Below are 23,530 nucleotides of genomic sequence, written 5' to 3' on the forward strand. Positions count from 1 at the left end.
TGCCCATTGTTTTCTCGTTTGGGGCAAACCCGTTACTTTACCTGGGGAACAAACGCCGCTTTTCATGGAATTACACGCCACAACCCGTGTATCATTGAAGGTTCCATGTTCACCGCCGCTTGAATACATCTGCGGATGTCTCTAAATTGCTTTTTGTACTTTTAGCATGTGTAAATGTTGAGTTTTGCTCAACCCGGGCTAGAGGGCGTGGACGGTGGCATGCATTTCCACTACCGTCCATGAACAGGCTCAATCAAACCGAACCTGCAACATTTTCGTTTTTGTCGTGTTGAGCGACCTGTGAAGTTTCCACATTTTCTATTTTTTATATGGATAAAACACAAAAATATCACATTTCAATGTTTTGAGTGTATATTTTCAAAAACTGCATATTTATAGCCTAAAGATTGCTAATTTCTAGCAGTCAGATGTAAAATTGAGCATACTTAACAGTTTAAATGTATGATTTGTATGCAGATCACAGTAGAAATTGACAAAACAGGGCAGAACTAGGCTACAGTTAGGATAACTGATTGAAAGTTATGTCATGACAGCTATTTTTGGCAGAATTTGATGCATCATCTTACATTACTGAAAATACCATAAAAAATTAGAAACTGTTGGTATCAAGGTAAGACCTTGTATTTTTTCATGCATTTAGGTTGCTTTTACATTTCAAATGAAACTGGCACAGTCTTAGAGAAAAAAGTTTTTCTTATAGGCATACAGACACTAAATAGCAAAATGGCGCGAATCAAATGGTAGTCGCAAAATGGCGGATTCAAATAGTCCTCATTTTCTTTGCTCTGCTTAGCTATTTTCTTTGCATCATTTTCCTGAAAACAAATGACAGATCTATGCTTGACATGTAGGTAACATTTTCATAATGCAATGATAACATGAGAGAATTTTTCTTGATACTTAGATGATACACCCCAACTACATTTTAGGGTCTCATTTTTTAGCTGATTTTGCAGTTTGTGTGTTTGACTGAAAATATTTTTCTTGCATTAAAAATGACCCCCACATTTCTTTTGATTTTTATTCAGCACTGACAATATTCTTCAAGAAAATATAAGTAATAGATATTTAAAATGGGTACTGATGTGTGATGCAGCTATTGGAAATATGTCAATTTTATTTAGAATAAAGATGAACAGCTATTTAGTGTATTGTAACCTCTTAGGACCATCGTGCCATTTGGTACGGGTTTTATTCGTAGCAGCGCCCGTTCAGCTAACTGTAACACGTTTTTCCAGCAGAATTGGTTAGTGACCGAATTTAACGAAGTATTGACTTCGAATAGATTTATTCTTCAAAGTATGTATATTTTTGCAGACAGTCCCATGTTGCATAAATATTTCCTTTACTGTAAATATTGAAAAAAGTTAAATATTTGGAGTTCGGATATTCGATAATTCGGATATATTGCGAGCATAATAAGACTTGGTTAAACTGACAGATTGCCTGATAGTCGGTCACAGAATCTGACATTAATTGTTTGACTGTAAGTTCATATCATCGCAACTGAATGAAACGTCTTTGCCATAAAATTAAGGAAAGTAACAGGGCCGTCTGGTAACAGGATGCTTAATCTGTATCTGTCCAGTCTTGTTTGCTATGCGTCCGGTAACCATTTTTTTTTATATTAATCAAGTATTTTCCGCCCGGCTGTTTTTTAAAAAAATCTGCTAGGTATTGTTAATTGTCACTTGATGTCTGCGTTGGCATTGGTTAAATGTTTTGTTTAGGTCCACCTTTTCTCAAAAACTGTAAGAGCTACAGCTTTGAAACTTTGCAAATTTGTTTATCATAATTAGATAATTGTGTAGGCCAAGAAACATAACTCTGATATGCAATTTGTCAAAATTATGGCCCTTTCTGTACTTAGAAAATTTGAGTTTCTAGGTTAAAATTTTTATTAATAGGGCCACGTGCACCTTTTCTCAAAGGCAGCTAACACAGGTCTACATACAGCTTTGAAATTTTGCATACTTGTATATCATCATTAGATGACTGTGTACTGGTACTGATGATAAACCTGAACAGATGATAAAGTCGACCACCTTCGAAATATTTGATTGCTATCGGTTATTTATAAAATTGAACACACCATCTAATAGTTCCCACTTACAACACCAACAGGTGTAAACAAAAACAAAATTGGTAAATATTCCGCATAAATAAATGACTTACATTTATCTGTGTAAAAATTATTTATCCAAAATTACTGGGGAAGAGGGTGTTTTTTGCGCATGCTCACTGTCGATGCATGAAGGCCTGACATTGGATCACTTTTCATTACCTAAGCAGGAATGACTGTTGCAGCTTTTTGGGGAATGTTTCAATATAATACTACGAAGAAAATTTTGTAAATCACCAAGTGGTTGAATTTATCATCAGTCAACGTTCATACAGTCCCCATTTTACAAACCCCTTTTAGGGCCTCACTTTGTGCGAGTTTGCTTACTAAATATAACTTCGAATTATGTAAAGTTTTCAGCAGATGTTAAGCTTTATTTTGATACCGACCATTGGTTACAATTTGCAGAAATAGAAAAGTTACAGGTAGAAAACCTCATTTTCTGTTCGGATTTATCATCAGTACCAGTATGCCAAGCACCATAACTCTGATATGCATTTTGTCAGAATTATGGCCCTTTTTGTACTTAGAATTTTTGTGTTTCTAGGTTTAAAATTTTTGTTTAGTTCCACGGTCCATCTTTTCTCAAAACCTATAAGACCTACAGCTTTGAAACTTTGCATACTTGTTTATCATCATTAGTTGACTGTGTAGGCCAAGAACCATAACTTTGATATGCATTTTGTCAGAATTATGGCCTTTTTGTTCTTATAAAATTTGAGTTTCTTGGTAAAAATTTTCGTTTAGGTGCATATTTTCTCAAAAACTATTACAGCTACAGCTTAGAAACTTTGCACACTTGTTTATCATTATTAGTTGACTTTGTAGGCCAAGAACCTTTCAAGGAAATATATATTATTCACAAAATTGTGTTTGTACTATGTCTAAGAAATTAAATTTAATTAAATTAACCTTTTAAACTTGTATAAATATATAGTGCCAATTATATATGGGTTAAAACATTCACTTTGCAGAAATGTTTTAATAATTTCAGTTTCTCTGAACTAAAAGAAAGCTGGTGTTGAAGCCTATAACCAGAAATATAATGCCAGAAGTCTGTTGTCATCAAATGAAATACCAATCCATGGTCTCACATTTAACTTCAAAATAGTTTTAAAAAATCAATTGTTGTTTTGATCTAACATAAATTAAACCATGTAACACAATGTGAAGATGAGTTATGCACAAAAGTTTCAAATGGGTATGGCTGTCTGCAATATTTTGCCCACCATTGCAGTAATTTGTCGTGATCTGACTAGGTACGCTTCATTTTGAAAACAAATAGGCATATAGATTCATTATTTTATTGACCTATTTGTGAATTTAAACCTTCTAAGGTGTGTTTTCCTTGAACTTTGTTGAAAATGGTAAAAATTATAATTTAATTAATTTCATATATAAACAGAATGTTGATCTTGATATTCAAAATAACCACGTTCTACAGACTTCCAGTGACATCATCAGTTTCTGACAAGAGTGAGTGTGCAGATGCTGCAGTTCGATACTGATTAGGTAGCCAAAAGAGGTTACGCCATAACTTAATGGATGCAACCATCACAAAACTAACATAGTCATGATAGTGTTGTTAAGTTATAAATGGTAACCAGAACAAAACCTTGGCAACTTATTTTGGTTTGTTTTATTCATTTCTCCTTTACAAAATTAAATTAGTCATACTAACATTTTTATGCATTGCAAGTTATGCTCTGAATTCAATCTAGCATTTGTTTACCATCTTAGGATAGGCTAGGCATTCGGTAAATGGATGGTTAGAACGCAAGCTAGGCGTCGGGTTACCATACGGCTATATACTTCCAAAATTTAAAACAAATGAATAGCATACAAGAGACTTTATTTTACGCAGGATACAACGTAACAAATTAACATTACTGAGCTCATGAGCTATTTTCTTACAAACATATATAAAACAGAGATTAGCAATGATAAAGCAGCCAAAAAGGAAGTCATTATAATGTTTTAAACATATTTAAAACTTATGATATGTAAAGTAACAGGGCTCAACAAATTTTTTGAAAGCAAGTCGTCTTGCTACAATTTGTACCTATCAGGCTATTCACTACCCATTTTTAGCTTGACTATACGAAGTATTGAGTACTACTCACCCTGGCGTCAACATTGGCGTCCTCCTGCGTCTGCTCCTTAGTGAAAGTTTGATGCACTTTCTTCTTATCTCTGTAATTACTTGATGGATTTATTTCAAACTTAAAATAGTTACTCCTCATCATCACCCACATCATATGGCGTAAGGGCCATAACTCTTGCACCAATATTTCATGAATAATCTCCCATTTTTACTTAGAATTTCATGTTACTGTATGGGGCCTTTGTGGCCTAGTGGTTTAGGTCGCTGACTTCAAATTACTTGCCCCTTATCGATGTGGTTCTGGCCTCACTTGGGGCATTGAATTCTTCATGTGAGGAAGCCTTCCAGCTGGCTTACGGAAGGTCGGTTCTACCCAGGTGCCCGCTCGTGATAGAATAATGCACGGATGGGCACATGGGGCTTCCTCCACAATCAAAGCTGGAAAGTCGCCATATGACCTATAATTGTGTTGGTGCGAAGTTAAATCTAACAAAATAAATAAATAATTCAGGTTACCATAGATACCATGTATAATGCGCACCTGTGTATAATACGCACCCAGATTTTTGTCCAAAATCTGGGAAAAAATATTTTTGTACAATTTTGAGGTAGATTGAAAATGAAAGAATGATTAACATCAACACTGGTAATAAATTACCAACGGCGGAGGGAGGAAAGGTCTCGCTGTACTATTGATTTTTGTTTTCTTGAAAATAAAACCAAGAAGATATTGTTGTAAGAACTGACTTGCATTGCATAGATTCCATAACTCTATTTTGCTTTTTATGCCCCCGAAGGGAGGCATATAGTTTTTGAACCGTCTGTCGGTCTGTCCGCAATTTTCGTGTCCGGTCCATATCTTTGTTATCCATGGATGGATTTTCAAATAACTTGGCATGAATGTGTACCACAGTAAGACGACCTGTCGCGCGCAAGACCCAGGTCCGTAGCTCAAAGGTCAAGGTCACACTTAGACGTTAAAGGTCATTTTTCATGATAGTGCATTGATGGGCGTGTCCGGTCCATATCTTTGTCATCCATGGATGGATTTTCAAGTAACTACGCATAAATGTGTGGCACAGTAAGACAACGTGTCGCGCGCAAGATCCAGGTCTGTAGCTCAAAGGTCAAGGTCACTCTTAGACGTTAAAGGTCATATTTCATGATAGTGCATTGATGGGCGTGTCCGGTCCATATCTTTGTCATTCATGCATGGATTTTAAAATAACTACGCATGAATGTGTGGCACAGTAAGACGACCTGTTGCGCGCAAGACCCAGGTCCGTAGGTCAAAGGTCCTAAACTCTAACATCGGCCATAACTATTTATTCAAAGTGCCATCGGGGGCATGTGTCATCCTATGGAGACAGCTCTTGTTTACAAAAAAATGCCCCTTAGCAATTTTTGGTTACTAGTAAGTTTTTATTATGTAAGCTGGTATCTTAGTACCGACTATAATGGGAATGGATTGAAACTAAAACACACTAGTGGTCCGGCGTCAGTCATCCATACCTCGTCAGTTGTCTGTCATTCACAATTTACATAAATATCTCCTTTGAAACAACTGGTCAGAATGACACCAAGGTTGGTCTGTAGAATCCTTGCAAGGTCCTCTCTCAAGTTTTTTTTTTTAAATTGTTCTGTTTGACCCCATTTTATAGGGCTGCTAGAGCAAAAAATAGAAAAAAGCTTTTAACAACTTCTTTTCATGAACCGCTTTGTGGATCTTCATAAAACTTCGTCTGTGTGTTCGGGTTTAACGTTTTTTTCAGTCATGTAAACGATGGTGTCTACTTGTAGCAGTGAGCACAGTGCTTTACTTTATAGTGCTGCCTCACTGGAATATTATACCCCACCCTGTCACATTATACTGACACCAGGCTGACCAGTCCTAGCACTATCCTCATAATACTGAGCGCCAAGAGAGGAAGCCACAAGTACCATTTTTAGCTCATCTGATTTTTTGAAAAAAAATGATGAGTTATTTTCATCACTTGAGCGGTTGTCGGCGTTGGCGTCGGCGTCGGCGTTGCCTGGTTAAGTTTTATGTTTAGGTCAGCTTTTCTCCTAAACTATCAAAGCTATTGCTTTGAAACTTGGAAGACATGTTCACCATCATAAGCTGACCCTGTATAGCAAGAAACATAACTCCATCTTGCTTTTTGCAAGATTTATGGCCCCTTTTGTACTTAGAAAATATCAGATTTCTTGGTTAAGTTTTATGTTTAGGTCAACTTTTCTCCTAAACTATCAAAGCTATTGCTTTGAAACTTGCAACACTTGTTCACCATCATAAGCTGACCCTGTACAGCAAGCAACATAACTCCATCCTGCTTTTTGCAATAATTATTGCCCCTTTTGGACTTAGAAAATCATTTTCTTGGTTGAGTATTATGTTTAAGGCAACTTTTCTCATAAACTATCAAAGCTATTGCTTTAAAACTTGCAGCAGTTTTTCACAATCATAAGTGGACACTGTACATCAAGAAACATAACTCTATCCTGCTTTTTGCAAGAATGATGGCCCTTTTTAGACTTAGAAAATCATGGGTAGGACAATATTTCTATTATACAAAAAATAATCAGATGAGCGTCAGCACCCGCAAGGCGGTGCTCTTGTTTACATCTGGTATGAAGTGGCCAGGGATCAAATCCACGGCCTCCCTCACTCGAAATGGGCGCTCTATCACTACGCTACCGAGGCGGTAACTTGATCTGTAGCATTGTAATAAGATCTCTCCCAAATTTGCCCAAATTGGGACAGCTGAGCCCTTTTAGGGTCTGTAAAAGCTTAAAAGAGAAATATCTTAAAATGACCTCTTCTCATGATGGATCTTCACTAAATGTGGTCTGTAGCATCATAATAAAGGACCACCACTTTAGGACCACTTCTTGTGAACCACTTGATGGTTCTTCATCAAAATATGTCTGTAGCATTGTTATAAAGTCCTCTCCCAAAATGTAAAATTAGGGCACTTGTACACATTTCTTAGCATTTTATCATATTGTTTTTAAGAATGATTTCATTATCTTTTAGGGACTGTCTTGTAGAAAACATTCATTTGAAAAATCATGAATTGTTTCAAAACTGAAAGTCTCTAAAATGAGAAAATTACAAGTTTTCTTTCATCAAGAAGTATTCAATATTTTACCATTTATTTATTATTGAAGAAAATATCTGATGTAAATGAAAATTCTTTTAACATTATGGGTATGGGAAACCTTAATTTTTTATCTGAAGTTTTAAACAAATCAGAAGCTTTCAATATGGGTACAGCTGTCGACCATAACCAAAGAACGACCATAAATTCTGTGAAAGAAGCTGGATCTATGGGCAAAATATTTTTATGGTCCATGACTGTGCTCACTATTAAAAACATTCCTATGTGACCTAAGTATGGCTGAAACAGCCTTATTTCTCAAAAATCTGTGGCTTCAGCAATACTCAGTGACATCTTTTAAACAAAATAATAAATCTGTTTCAAAAAACTTTTCTGTAGAAGATAAATATTGTGGCAGCAAACAATTTATATTTTTTTCATTATTACTAAGTTGAAAATTTTCTGAATTGTGTAGGCCATATAAGGCTTAAGGGAACCTTGTCATTTCAGATTTGATTGTGTTGTAAATTTGACAGCATAAATAGTTGAAAATAATGCATGAAAGGTTTAAACAGATATCCCTTATTTTTAATGTCAGGCCGATAATTAACCTTTACCCTGCTAAATTTCTAAAGTGGACTGGTCCGTCATTCAATTTGGGCACTACCATTTATTATTCAAAGCGGTGTTCACTGAAAATGCACAGATATAAAGGTTGATCTTGGTCTGCACTGTTCGCAAAGGCAGAATCACTTGCCACCAGCAGGCTAAAGGTTAAGGTCCTAAAGATGTGTTGTACTATTATCAATCCTATGTTGTGTTTTGGAGAATAGTATCATTATCCCAATAAACATTGGAATTATTTCGCTTTTTCAGGCTGTTCGTTGAAGAACCATTGCCTGGAGGAGGTTTTAAGTTACTAGTTCTGAGAACAGGTTGTAGAAGAGGTCCTGGAATTAATGTTTGTTAACAGATCTTGGTACAATGTCAAATTCAACTTCTTTAAATGACCATCACAGAGACATTCTTGAGTACTTGAATGAGGAGAGAAAGAAACAGAGTTTATGTGATATCAAGTTAGTTGCCAGTGGAACAGTTGTTCATGCACATAAAAGTGTTCTAGCAGCTGAATGCGAATACTTCAGAATATTGTTTCATTGCCAGTTCTCGGACTCGAATAAACATGAAATTGATTTGACAGCAACTGTTGATAATGCTGACGATCTTGAGAAAGTAATCAACTTCATCTATACATGTGAGATTGAAATTACTGAACAGAATTTGCCTGAGCTTGTCAGGATAGCTTCTTTCTTCCTGATGAAAAATTTGCTTATCAAAATTCGAGATTATATGATGAAGGAAATAACCAGTGATACATGCCTGCAGTATTACTTATTGGCAACAGAAGGAGCATTACCTGAAGTAGAAGGCATGGCATCTCTCATGTTGAAAGCCAAGTTTCATAATTACCACATTAATATGGACGAAACATTAGCTATAACACCTGATGACTTGAAAGATTTCCATGAGAAGGGATTTTTTAATTTCTGTGAAATTAAACAATTTCTGGATTTCATAACTAAATGGGTGGGAAGACATCACACAGAGACACACATTACAGTGGCATGTCATGTTATTTCAGCTTTTGTCAAAAGCAAAAACATCAGCCGAAAATCTTCAGTCACGAAGAGACAGGTTACAAAATCATTTACAGTGATGCTGTCAAACTTGAAAGATGCTGGACTGACTCCTGCAGATAACATAATGGTAGCTGAATTCGTAGAAACTTTTAAGAAAGCCTTAGCTGATGAAGCTAAAAGTGTCCCAAAGCGTAAAGGGAGAAGACGGAAGTCGAGAAAACCTGCTAACAAAAAACAAAAAGAAATGGTCCTAGTTGCTCTGGGGAAAACCAAGGAGGATGATGATGATGATGAAAATATTGATGATTCCGATGACTGTGAAGAGTCTTATCGACCATACGTTGGCAAGCCGTTACATGTCTGTATCTACGTGCCTAGTTCACAGTGTTGGTTCAGTTATTGCACAGTTCCTGTAGAAAGTATTGCATTTACCAGCGACTTTGTTGAAGAGAAGATTGGTGAATTTTTTATGTTCAGAGATTATTTCGTCAGCTATAGTTACGATGACCATTGTCTGCTTTTCCATCACACCAAGAGAAAACCAGGCTCCACAGCAGTAAAAGACATAAGGGTGAATCTACACAATTACTTCGGACCAGAAGACAGTTTTTCCACAGTTCATAATGACACATTTTACGTGGTTAACAGAGTTTCATGCAAGTTTGATTTGAATGCCAAGACTCATTTAATTGGATTTCGCTTAGATGATGAGATGAATATAGCGAAGTTGTTTGAAACGGAACCACTGCCAGGTTCTGTTGGACATGACAAAGACCATGACCCGGTTAGAGATATGGAAATTAGAATCAGTTCAAAGACAAATGAAATGCTGATTATTCATTCAACTTTTGACACTGACCTAAGCCCTTCTTCTGCAATTTACTTAGTTAAGCTTGGAGAAATAAATTGCACTGTGACAATGCTGTTAAACACAAAAGATGAGGAGAAAATTTTGAGGGAATGCCATATAGTTGAAATGGATGATAGGTTCTTGGTTGTGAGGGAAGATAACGATAGAACACACGTGATTTGCGAGTATATATTCCTGTCGGATGAGATCAACTTTGACACTGAGTATATTCCAGGTGAAACACTGTATGACAGCTACGGAACATATCTTTACCCAAGCATCGTGCCTTTAAATGGAACACATCGCTTTTGGCAGTTTGAAGTATATCCACGGAAGTTGAGTATTTTGAAGAGTGCAGATTTCAACGAGAAGAAAATTACTGTGACTGAGCATGTGGCACCACCTTTGTCCAAAATTTTATCTTTCCATGAAACATGGCTACCTGTATCCTTCTTAAAGAAACTAAAAAAAGTCCCCTGATTGTAAAACAATAGCAGTAATTAGGTACATGAACACACAGGATAGACATTCATATATATACTTGTGAGGTTGAGATTGAATACTGCTACAGGTTTATTTGTCTGCTGACAGTTGTAGGTTTCATAAGGTCTTAATAGTGTATATAGGATTGACTTTATATTTGAAGGAGCATGTGTGTACATTCAGAACATAGCAGTTTTGTGTATACTTTGATGTGACACATGTAACGTTCGAAACCATGTACAGTTACCTGTAGGGAGCCGCTCAGTTGGTTGATCAAGAAATGGTACGGAAGACTACCTCATTACTTGTATGTGCATGAATTAAACTGGAATTAACAGTTATACCTGTAGTGTATGGAATGTATCAAATAAATTGATTGAATCTGCAGGGAATATGTAAGGATTTTATATAAATATTTCAATACAAAACAGTAAGACAGCTGCAGTGTTCATAAAAAGAAAATTGTATGAATATATTTTGTTCAAAGTTTTGTGTTTGTTTTCAACTATTTTTGCTTTGACGTATTTGTTACGTTACTATGATAGGGTACATATGAAACGTAAACAGTTGTGCTCTTAACTATATAGTTAAAAAAAACAAAACCCATATAGTTTAAAGCTAGTTCTGCATGAAGTGGTGGCGTAATGTCCTTTATCCAGAAATCGTAGAATAAAGCCTGGATAAGGCGGTCGGAAATGAAATTCATTTTATGAATAAATGGCAACCTGCGAGTAAATTTATTACAATGGCACTGTTACTATCTTTCTAAAGTTAAAATATGATATTAAAACATCTGACACGTTAAATTATTCAAAATAATGTCTGAAAATTAGCTTGAAATGTGCGGTTCACTTTTATCATGGTCAGATATCTCAAAAATAAGCGCACCGACCTATACATTTTATTAGCTCATCTGATTTTTTGAAAAAAAATGATGAGTTATTGTCATCACTTGAGCGGTTGTCAGCGTCGGCGTCGGCGTCTGCGTTGGCGTTGCCTGGTTAAGTTTTATGTTTAGGTCAGCTTTTCTCCTAAACTATCAAAGCTATTGCTTTGAAACTTGGAATACTTGTTCACCATCATAAGTTGACCCTGTATAGCAAGAAACATAACTCCATCTTGCTTTTTACAAGATTTATGGCCCCTTTTGTACTTAGAAAATATCAGATTTCTTGGTTAAGTTTTATGTTTAGGTCAATTTTTCTCCTAAACTATCAAAGCTTTTGCTTTGAAACTTGGAATACTTGTTCACCATCATAAGCAGACCCTGTACATCAAGAAACATAACTCCATCTTGCTTTTTGCAAGAATTATTGCCCCTTTTGGACTTAGAAAATCAGTTTTCTTGGTTAAGTTTTATGTTTAGGTCAGCTTTTATCCTAAACTATCAAAGCTATTCCTTTAAAACTTGCAACACTTGTTCACCATCATAAGCTGACCCTGTACAGCAAGAAACATAACTCCATCCTGCTTTTTGCAAGATTTATGGCCCTTTTGGACTTAGAAAATATCAGATTTCTTGGTTAAGTTTTATGTTTAGGTCAACTTTTTCTCTTAAACTATCAAAGCTATTGCTTTAAAACTTGCAACTCTTGTTCACATCATAAACTGACCCTGTACAGCAAGCAACATAACTCCATCCTGCTTTTTGCAATAATTATTGCCCCTTTTGGACTTAGAAAAATCATTTTCTTGGTTGAATATTATGTTTAAGTCAACTTTTCTCATAAACTATCAAAGCTATTGCTTTAAAACTTGCAACAGTTTTTCACCATCATAAGTGGACACTGTACATCAAGAAACATAACTCTATCCTGCTTTTTGCAAGAGTGATGGCCCTTTTTAGACTTAGAAAATCATGGTTAGGACAATATTTCTATTATAAAAAAAAAATCAGATGAGCGTCAGCACCCGCAAGGCGGTGCTCTTCTTTCACCACATTATAGACCATATGTTTATTTACTACTATGAGAAGTTTCATTAAAATCGACATTGTAGAAAAATTTCTATTTGAAAAAATGTTATGAAAGTTGTGAGTTTCCCTTAAACTTCCATTATGAAAAATTGCGTGAGGTCCAAACTTTTAAGACAGTCTAGCAAAAAATCAAGCACACGCCCTTGTCTTTTTTATCTGCTAAGTTTTCTAAGTATATTCTGAAGTTTTGAAAAATCAGGGTTTTATCAAATTCTACATTGTAGAAAAAATTTTGATCCAAACATGCAGAACTACCATAATATGTACTTGATTCTCAACTATACCAAAATAAGACATGTTGTAGGTTACATACGTGCTCTAACTAGATTTAATGTGTACCTGATTGTAAGTCATGCAAAAGTTTTTGAGTCACAATCAACTAAAAGATCCATTATACATCTGTTCAAACTAGTCTTATCTTCTTGATTGTATTCACAATTGCAACAGCAGTATTTGTGTCATGTGGCAGCTGTAAAGAGTCTCCCTGTACTTGGACTCAGTATTTCAAAGTGTTCAGGGTGAGCTATTGTGACCAGTCATTGTCCGTTGCCGTCCAGCGTCAGGCGTCCATCAACATTTGCTTTGTTAACACTCTAGAGGCCACAGTTTTGACCCAATCTTTATGAAAATTGGTCAGAATGTTTATCTTGATGATCTTTAGGTCAAGTTCAAATCTGGGTCATGTGGGGTCAAAAACTAGGTCACCCAGTCAAATAAAAAAAGCTTGTTAACCCTCTAGAGGCCACATTTATGATCATATCTTCATGAAACTTGGTCAGATAGTTTATTTTAGGTGATTTTTAAGTCTTTAATTGAAACTGGGTCATGTGGGGTCAAAAACTAGGTCACTAGGCCAGATCAAATGAAAATCTTGTTAACACTCTAGAGACCACATTTTAAGTTTGAAACTCACGAGAATTGATCAGAATGTTTTCTTGATGACCTTTAGGTCAAGCTAGAATCTGGGTCATGTGGGTTCAAAAACTAGGTCACCCAATTGAAAATCAAACAAAACCTTGTGTATGCAATAGGGGCTGCATTTTGCTCTGGATCTTCATGAAATTTGATCAGAATATTTGTCTTGATGAAATCTAGGTTAAGTTCAAACCTGACCACAAAGTGCTCGAGGTGAGCTATTGTTACCGGTCATTGTCCGTTGTCTGTCATCATGCGTCATGCTACGTCTGTCCTCCATCAACATTTGCCTTGTTAACACTAGAGGCCACAGTCTTTATGAAACTTAGTCAGAATGTTCGTCTTGATGGTCTCTAGCTCTAGGTCAAGTTTGAAACTTGGTCATTTGGGTTCAAAAACTAGGTCAGTAGGCCAGATCAAAGGAAAATCTTGTTAACAATCTAAAGTCCACAGTTTAAGTTTGAAACTCATGAAAATTGATTAGAATGTTTATCTTGATGATCTCTAGGTCACTTTCGAATCTGGGTCATGTGGGGTCAAAAACTAGGTCACCCGGTCACCCGGTCAAATAAAAAGAAAAGCTTGTGAACAAGCTAGAGGCTACATTTATGACCCTATCTCCATGAAACTTGGCCAGAATATTTATCTTGATGATCTTAAGGCTAATTCTGAAACTGGGTCATGTTGGATGAAAAACTAGGTCACTAGGCCAGATCAATTGAAAATCGTGTTAACACTCTAGAGACCACATTTTTAGTTTGAAACTTAATCTAGGTCAAGTTAGAATATATGTCATCTGGGGTCAAAAAATAGGTAACTCTGTGTCAAATCATAGAAAAACTTGGTGTTTGCAATAGGGGCTGTTTTAGCTCAACTATACGAAGTATGGAGAGCTGTCCTACTCAACCCAGCGTCTGTGTCCTTGCGCGTCTGCACCTTGGTTAAAGTTTTGATGCACTTTCTCTTTATCTCTGTTATTACTTGGTGGATTTGTTTCAAACTTAAAGTAGTTATTCATCATCAACACCCACATCATATGGCACAAGAGCTTTAACTCTCACACTAATATTTCATGAATTATCCCCCTTTTACTTAGAATTTCAGTTTAAAGTTTTGGTGCACTTTCACTGTATCTCAGTTATTACCAAATGGAATTGATTCAGACATAAAATAGTTGTTCCATATCATCACCCACATCATATGACACAAGGTACATAACTCTTGCATGTCCCCTTTTACTTAGAATTTAATGTTGATTTTGATGTATTTTCACTATATCTCTGTTATTACAGAGAGGATTTGATTCAAACATAAAACAGTTGTTCCACATCATCACCCACATCATGTGACACAAGGACTTTAACTCTGGCACCAATGTTTCATGAATTATGCCCCCCTTTTACTTAGAAATTAAGGTTAAATTTGGTGCATTTTCTATATATCTCTGTTATTACAGAGAGGATTTATAGTTGTTCAACATCATCACTCACATCATATGACACAAGAACCATAACTCTAGCACCAGTATTTCATGAATTATCTCCCTTTTTTCTCTTTCACACTATCTCAGTTGTTACTAAATGGATTTAATTCAAACTTAAAGTAATTGTCCCACATTAACACCTCATCATATAACACAAGGTGCATCACTGTTGCATCAATATTTCACGTATTGTGCCCCTTTTTGCTTAGAATTACACTTATTTAATGTTTTGATACACTTTATCTTAATCTCTCTTATTACTTAATACTTTTGACACAGACTCAAGTTATTGTCTAATATCTTCATCCACATTGGAGTCATTAAACATTCCAGTGACAACTCCAGCTTCCTCAGATGTGCCCAGTTTCACTATCCAGCATCGAAGTAGTCGAGCATGCTGTCTCCTGTGACAGCTCTTGTTTTACATCTGATGTGCATGAAACTTTGTTATATTGTTTGTACCTGTTGAAATCTCGGATGGGCTCTTATATGGGTGACGTGGGGTTAAAAACTAGGTCACTAGATCAAATTAAAGAAAAAGCTTGTTTACACTCTAGGGGCCACATTTTTTAATCAATGTGCATAAAACTTGGTCAGAATGTTTGTTATCACGAGATCGTAGACGATTATGAATCTGGGTCACGTGGGGTCAAAAACTAGGTCACTAGGTGAAATAGAATGAAAAGCTTGTTTTCACTCCAGAGGCTGCTTTTTGCTCCAATCTTCAATAAACTTTGTCAGAATGCTTATCTCCATGAAATCTTGGACGGGTTTGGGTCATTTTGGCTCTAAAACTAGGTCACTAGGTCAAATCAAAGAAAACGCTTGTTTACATTCAAGAGGCCACATTTTTGGTTCAATCTTAATGAAAATTGGTCAGAATATGTGTCTTAATAAAATCTCCGAAAGTTTAAAAATTGGGTCATGTGGTATCAAAAATTAGGTCACAAGGCCAAATCGAAGAAAAACCTTGTTTACACTCTACAGGCCACATTTTTGCTCCAATCTTCATGAAACTAGGTCAGAATGTTTATCTTTTTGAAAACTCGGACGGATTTGAAACTGGGTAATTTAGTTTCAAAAACTGGGTCACTATGTCAAACATGTTTACACTGTTATGGTGTGTTACTCAGGTAAGCGACCTAGGTTGTTTACTGAATTTTTGTGGAATTTGATCAGAATGTTTGTCTTGATGAAATCTAGGTCAAGTTCGAATATGGGTCATCTTGGTTAAAAAAATTGGTCACCCGGTCAAGTAAAAGAAAAACTATGTGTGTAACAGGGGTTGCATTTTTCACTGGATATTTGTGAAATTTGGTCAGGGTGATCTTGATGACATCTAGGTCAAGTTTGAATATAGATCATGTGGGGTCAAAACCTAGGTCAAATAAAAAAATCTTGGTGTGTGCAATAGGGGCTGCACTTTTCATCTGAAATGCATGAAACTTGGTCAGAATAATTGTCTCCATAAAACCTTGGATGAATTCTTATCTGGGTCACTTGAGGTCAAAAACTAGGTCACAAGGTCAAATCAAATAAAAAGCTTGTTTACACTCCATGGGCCAAATGTTTTATTCAGTTTTCATAAACCTTGGTCAGAATGTTATTATGAGGTCTTGGATGAATTTAAATCTGGGTCACGTGGGGTCAAAAACTAATTCACTAGATCAACCTTTACTGTGTTGGTGCTCCGTAAAACCCAAATAAATAAATAGATCAAATCAAAGGAAAGCTTGTTTACACTCTAGAGACCACTGTTTTGCTCCAATCTTCAGGAAACTTTGTCAGAATGTTGTGTCCATGAAATCTTGGACGAGTTCTAAGCTGAGTCATGTTTGGTCAAAAACTTGGTCACTTGGTCAAATCAAAGAAAATGCTTGTTTACACTCAAGAGTCCACATTTATGGTCCAATCTTAATGAAAATTGGTCCGAATATTTGTCTCCATGAAATCTCAGATGAGTTAAAAATTGGATCGGGTAATCTTCATGAAACTTGGTCAGAATGTTTATCTCCTTGAAAACTCTGACGAGTTTGAAACTGGGACATGCCGTGTTAAAAACTGGGTCACTAGGTCAAACTTGTTTACACTGTTATGGTGTGTTACTCAGGTGACTGACCTAGGGCCATTTTGGCCCTCTTGTTATATTTTCTGGCCCTGTGGGATCATGGAGTCCATTCAGTGTATATGTAAAGCCGGTGCTAGTGGGTTTGAAGGGTGTTGCACTTTCCAGTATCTCTCATGAACAAACACAATCAAACCATTATTTTGCTTGGTTTCATTCTATGCTGATTTTATGAACAATGTTTAAAAGCGGTCCATATCCTGCAGTTATTATCTATGAAATTGAAGTATCTTAATTCATTGTCACTATAACCCAATTAATGCATCTTGGTAGTATTACACCCTTCTGTAAATATGCCACCAATTTCCATCATTTTCCATTATTTTTCATGGCATTCAGTGGCATCTGATGGAAAATATGATGGACAATACTGGCATTTGATAGAAAATTGTTGCCTTTTCCTTACATTGCCACTGTTTGCCACCAAATGACAACACAAGTTCCACCAAATGCCACAGAACTGTAGTGGAAATCAGTGGAAAATTGAACTTTGCCATTTTTATGAGTGTAAATCAGTGGAAAACACTTAGAATTTTTCTCTCATTCTGAGACTGGAAATTTCTGTGCTGAAATCATTTGTGTAGTGATAAAGCTGAAACAGTAGATTTAAGTAAAGACTTGTCACATTGAGTTCCTCTTGCAAAACATAATAATTTAATCATAATCATAATTTTTGCTTATAATTATAATGAAGGTGAACTATTGTTTGAGTCACTCTTAAGCATGTAGTTTATTGTTTAAATTTGCTGTTTCTACTGTGTAACAAGCCTCAATTGAAATAAACATCAAACTTATAGATAGTTAATATTGTTTCATCATTGTATCTTACTCAAGTTACTGAGAATCTATTTGTTGACTGGCTCTATTTATTATAGGGGCTGTTTCTCTCACAGCATGGCCTTGATACCTATACATTGTATAAAAATACATTGTAGACACACTGCAGAGATAAAGGGTTAACTCCGGAATGCTGCTGTGTTATAAATAGAACTCTCAGCCAATGAAAATAAAGATATGTAGTACAGCCAAAACACACACAGTAATCCCAACAGTGCTGTTTTATTTCAAAGGCCTTCTAAATATTTAAAAATAGACAAATGAAACATATTCTCTCTTTAGTAGATATAAGTATTTGTTAAAACATTCTAGTGGAGATTCCTTCAACAATAGATAGCAAAATAGAAAGCTGCTCAAGAATATCAAAAGTTTAAAAGTAAACAGGAACTTCTTTGTTGGAGATATTCCTTTACACATGCAGCAGGAATTTAAACAGTTTATGTTGCTAAAATAACTTTTAAATGGACACTAGGTAAGTGCATCCATTTACTTATTTTCTATTTAAACATGTTTTATAACATTCAGGAAGCTTCAGAATAAACTTGAGTAAATTAAATGCTGACTCAATTTTTTCAAATGACCATTTATTCTTCAGTGATTCATCTCTTGTCAGTTTATATACAAACTAAATCAATAATAAACATAAAAAGGTTTAAATTCCTTTATCATATTAATTACTTTTCAGATAAAGTATCAGGTGTGTATATGCAGTACCTGACATATGCCAAAACACACATGGATAAAATTATGAGGCCTGAGACATTTTCAGGCTTCAGTGATTTACACACTGCAGAATGAATGGTGCTCACAGAGAAACCCTATTGATGTGTAAATTTTTGTAAGTATTCTGCAGGTACTTTAATCCAGCACAAAACCCACTGAACAGTGTTTATTGTAAGGAATGTTCTTGTAACATCTTTTTACTTAACAGTTCTAGTAAACTTCTACCTTAATACAAAACAATTTTCTTTTATCTAAGTATATTCACTTCAAGAATGTTTAAGTCTAATGAGCAAAGTTGAATTAAGTGCTTTAATAATATCATGAAAATGATGTGAATTAATTGACAGTTTAAAAAGGAAAAATTACATAAGCTACTCTAATGATTATATTCCTTTCTTTCATTATTTATTTCATATCATGTTTCAAACACATGCAGTGATGGTATAAACCTCATGGACTTGATGGCAAATGGTGGAAAACAGTGGCATTCTCCATAGATAGAGGTAGATAGATTTATTTCTGCATAAAATGTATACAAAACATGGTAAAATAGATATCAAACATATATGTAAAAGAACATAAATGAATTGAATATAATGCCATATTGCCATGCCAACTACATTATACACAAAGGATAACACAAAAAGGGACAAAGATGTCTCTTATTTCCATTGTGGTCCTTATAATAATAATTACAGTTTGACAAAGGAAGACATTGTTATCACAGTTAACTTTATCATGAAAGACTTGTGGAAAAACAATTACAATATCGTATGTCATAAAAAGTATCACAATTAGGCAAATACACTTAATAAAACTATTGCCGATAATTATTGAACTTAAATGTAGTCTAAAATGAAATCACAATTGGATAAAAATACTAACATGAAATAATTGCAATAATGTTAAAACGAATATATCATTGTGCAAAAAGGTGCTTTTTGATATTGACTTTAAACTTATTATAGGACTGAATATCCCTTATATGCTGTGGTAAATTATTCCATAAGGAACAACCTTTGTACGCAAAAGATCGTATGCCAAAACTTTTAACCTTTGGAATAGAGTATCTGCTACTATCAGCAAAATTGAAATTAGTGTTTAATTGTTTTTCTGTAGTTGTAACTCGGAATCTAGTATTGTAATTGTGAACAGAACTGGCCAAAACAAAATTTTCTTCCATATAGTAAGTAGCTGCATGGGAAGACATTTTAAAAACATGGCAAAGTGTCTTAAAGTCAACTCTTTTGGCAACCGATAGCCATCCTAAAGAGGAAAAATGTCCTTTGTCAATATGAGATCTACAGTCTAAATCTAAAACAAATCGTATGAGTTTATTTTGTGATATTTGCAACTTGTTTCTGAGCTCTTGGGTAATTGAATAAAACCATACTGAAGAGGCATAATCAAAATGACACTGAATAAGAGAATTTACTAATAGCTTTTTAGTGTGCAAGTTGAGATAATCCTTTTTTCTGTACAAAAATTTTAGTCTAGAATTAACTTTCTGTATAACTGACATGACCATAGACTCAAAAGTTAAACTTTGATCAATTGTAGCACCCAAGTGTTTCACTGAGCCTTTCGACTGAATCGCATGTCCATTGCAAGTGACATTTAGATTAGGTTGCGATTTTAACCTCCCCCTAGATCCAAATAATATAGCTTCAGTTTTGCCCAAGTGTAGTGAAAGTTTGTTACAAATGAGCCACTCACTAACTGTTTCAAGTTCTGAACTGAGTATGGATTCAATTTCCTCTTTATTTTTTCCAGAAACTAAAATTGCAGAGTCATCAGCATATAATAACAATTTATGTTTGACTACAGCTGACATGTCATTCACGTAAATTAAAAACAAAAGAGGGCCAAGGATGGAGCCTTGAGGCACTCCACAAGATATGTTAGCATAAGGTGAATGCGTCCCTGTCACATCTACAATTTGGCGCCTGTCGGACAAATATGAAGAAAACCAATTAACAGAAGATTCTGCAAGTCCAAGAGCTTCTAGCTTTGTTAAAAGAATGGTGTGATTAACAGTATCAAAGGCTTTTTGTAGGTCGATTAGCACCATGCCAACAAAATGAGATTTATCCATCTGAAATCGTATAAAATCGGTCAAATGTAAGAGACAAGTTTCTGTAGAGAACTTGCGTCTGAAACCAGATTGATAATCATACAACAAATTCTTACTTGTCAGGTAACCTTCAACTTGGTCGTAAATAACTCTCTCTAAGACCTTTGATAAAATACATAGAATAGAAACAGGGCGATAATTGCCAACATCAGTTTTATCATTCTTTTTGTAAAGTGGAACTACACGTGCTAATTTCAAATCATCAGGGACAACACCTTGAATGATTGATAAGTTAATAATATGTGACAACGGATGTGCAATAATTTCACAGGAATCCTTCACAAATCTTGAGGGAATACCATCAAGTCCAGTGGCCTTTTTTGTACCAAGAGATTTAATATATTTTAAAACAGTACTTTCAGATACAATGCCAAAACGGAAATTATCTGGTTTCACTCCCTTTGATGAGTAGAAATTAAAAACAAAATTCCTACCAAATTTATCAATGACCTTTGGTAATTTTGCAACAAGCTTACTAGCAATAGAAGTATAAAAGGAATTAAAACGTTCAGCAATCATCGATTTGTCAAAACACAGTTCATTATCAATAAACAAGCCAATATTACTATATTACATGCTGGTTGGTGGAGATATATCTATGGCAAACGGTGGCATTTAGAGAAAAACAGTGGCCTATTTTACACTGATTGCCACAACAGTTATGGTGGCAAATAGTTGAAAATTTTAGTGGCAAATGGTGAAATACGTTCCAATACTCCACTGATAGTGGCATTCAATGGAAAGCAATGGCAGTTTTTACATCAATATGTGACAGTGGCAAACAGTGAAAAACTTTAATGGCAAATAGTGAAAAATGTTCCAATACTCCACTGATACTGGCATTTGATGGAAAATGGTGGAAAATTTTGACTGGCCTTTCCATCCTCTATTTTTTCAATGTTTTCCATCAGTTTCCACTCAAAGAGGCTTGTTCCAATACTCCACTGTTTTCCAATGATTTTTCAGTGGGAAATGGTGGCAAATTTACAGAAGGGAGAGTGACAGACGGTGTTGTTGTTACATTGACTCGAATATACCTGATATCACTGTTCCTGCGGATAAAAAAGAGCCATTTAAATGTCATATGGTCATGGTCCCAATTACTAGATATATGAACTTGTTTTCACCGAGATCATTAAAAAGGGCGTTTTTAGCTCACTTGAACTGAAGTTTCAGGGTGAGCTATTAGTATAGGGTGGATGGTCGGGTGTCCGTCGTCCACAGTTTTACTTAAACATCATTTCTGAAACTACTGGTCAGAATAACACCAAATTTGGTCTGTAGCATCCTGGTGAGGTCCCATATTAAGTTTGTTCAAATGGGGGCATTTGGCCCCTTTTAGGGGCTGCTAGAGCTAAAAATAGAATAACTTTTGAACGACTTCTACTCATGAACCACTTGATGGATCTTCATCAAATTTGGTCTGTAGCATTGTTATATGGTCCTCTCCCAGATTTGTTCAAATGGGGGCATTGGCCACTTGTAGGGGCTGCTAGAGCTAAAAATAGAAAAACCTTGAAACGACTTCTTCTCATGAACCGCTTAATGGATCTTCATCAAATTTGGTCTGTAGCATCATTATGAGGTCCTCTTTAAAGTTTATACAAATAGGGGCACTTGGCCCCTTTTAGGGGCCGCTAGAGCTAAAAATAGAAAAACCTTTAAACAACTTCTTCTCATGAACCGCTTGATGGACCTTCATCACACTTGGTCTGCAGCATCATTATAAGGTCCTTTCTCAATTTTGTTCAAATTTTAGGGGCTGTTAGGACTAAAAATAGAAATACCTTCAAACAACTTCTTACCATGCACTGCTTGATAGATCTTCATTAAACTTGGTCTGTGGCATCATTATATGGTCCTCTCCCAAGTTTGTTCAAATGGGGGCACTTGGCCCCGTTTCGGAGCCGTTGAGCTAAAAATAGAAATACCTTTTTAGCTCACTTGAGCCAAAGGTTATTGTGAGCTTTTGTGACCGTTAAATGTCCGTCGTGCGACGTGCTTCCTGTGTCATGTGTCCGTCAACATTTTCTTAAAGAATCTTCTTCTTGAAAACCACTGGGCAAAATTACTCCAAACTTTAAAAGAATGACCCTTGGGTTGCCCCCTTTCAAAATTTTTCGAAGAATTGAATTCCATGCAGAACTCTGGTTGCCATGGCAACCGAAAGGAATAACTTTAAAAATCTTCTTGTCCAAAACCTCAAGGCGTAGAGCCTTGATATTTGGCTTGTAACATTATCTAATGTTCCTCTATGAAGATTGTTCAAATTGTGCTTCTGTGGTGAAAAAAGCCCTAACCCCGGGGTCCCAAGTTTTACATAGACTTATATAGGAGAAAACTTCAAAAATCTCCTTATCTACAACCACAAGACCTAAGCCTTTGATATTTGGTATGTAGCATTGCCTTGTGGTCCTCTACCAAAAATATTCACATTATTACCCTGGGTCGAAAAAAGGCCCTGCCCCGGGGGTCTCAAGTTTTACATAGACTTATTTAGGAAAAAAACTTTTAAAATCTTCTTGTCTGAAACTGCAAGGCATAGGCTTTTGATATTTGGTATGTTGCCTTGGCTAGTGTTCCTCTACCAGAATTGCTCAAATTATGCCCCTGGGTTGAAAAGAAGCCCTGCCCTGGGTGTCCCAAGTTTAACATAGACTTACATAGGAAAAAAAAATTCTTGTCTGAAAGTTCAAGGCCTAGGCCTTTGATATTTGGTATTTAGCATTGCCTAGTGGTCCTCTAACATGATTGTACAAATTATGCCCCTGGGTGAAAAGAGGCCCCACCCTGGGGGTCACTTGTTATATGACTTATATAGGAAAAATAATTATAAAATTATCAGATCGTATTTCCTAGACTGTTTGATTATAATTACATGTTGACCCCAAGTGATTAGGGGTCACCTTACTGTGACCTTGACCTGCAGACCTACTTTCTTGTTTTTTAAGATACAGCCTTGAAACTTGGATGACATGTACAGTTTTGCACACCTATCTTAAAACTGACTTTCAGTG

General features: G+C 35.7%; 1 protein-coding gene and 1 long non-coding RNA gene across 3 annotated transcripts; both read left to right on the forward strand.

Moving 5' to 3' along the window:
• The first annotated feature begins 1,195 nt into the window (after positions 1-1,195).
• Positions 1,196-17,615, forward strand: LOC123536868 (uncharacterized). Of its 2 annotated transcripts, none has more exons than XM_045320356.2 (2): positions 1,196-1,267; positions 8,225-17,615. In XM_045320356.2, exon 2 carries the CDS (start codon positions 8,333-8,335, stop codon positions 10,316-10,318), a length of 1,986 nt encoding a protein of 661 aa, XP_045176291.2. In that variant the 5' UTR covers positions 1,196-1,267; positions 8,225-8,332; the 3' UTR covers positions 10,319-17,615. The 2 variants fall into 2 exon arrangements, with proteins under 2 accessions (XP_045176291.2, XP_045176290.2); XM_045320355.2 differs by having other exon boundaries at positions 1,211-1,320.
• A 307-nt stretch (positions 17,616-17,922) lies between these two features.
• LOC123536739 (uncharacterized) lies at positions 17,923-21,810 on the forward strand. Its single transcript, XR_006683391.2, has 4 exons — positions 17,923-18,128; positions 18,342-18,494; positions 18,816-18,882; positions 20,153-21,810. It is a non-coding gene; the product is annotated as an uncharacterized LOC123536739 (long non-coding RNA).
• Positions 21,811-23,530: the final 1,720 nt, after the last annotated feature.

The sequence above is a fragment of the Mercenaria mercenaria genome, chromosome 17 (genome assembly GCF_021730395.1).
Source record: "Mercenaria mercenaria strain notata chromosome 17, MADL_Memer_1, whole genome shotgun sequence".
NCBI lineage: Eukaryota > Metazoa > Mollusca > Bivalvia > Venerida > Veneridae > Mercenaria > Mercenaria mercenaria.

Coding starts and splice junctions, on each gene's coding strand:
- LOC123536868 (XM_045320356.2), top strand. CDS start 8,333: ATGTCAAATTCAACTTCTTTAAATGACCATCACAGAGACATTCTTGAG.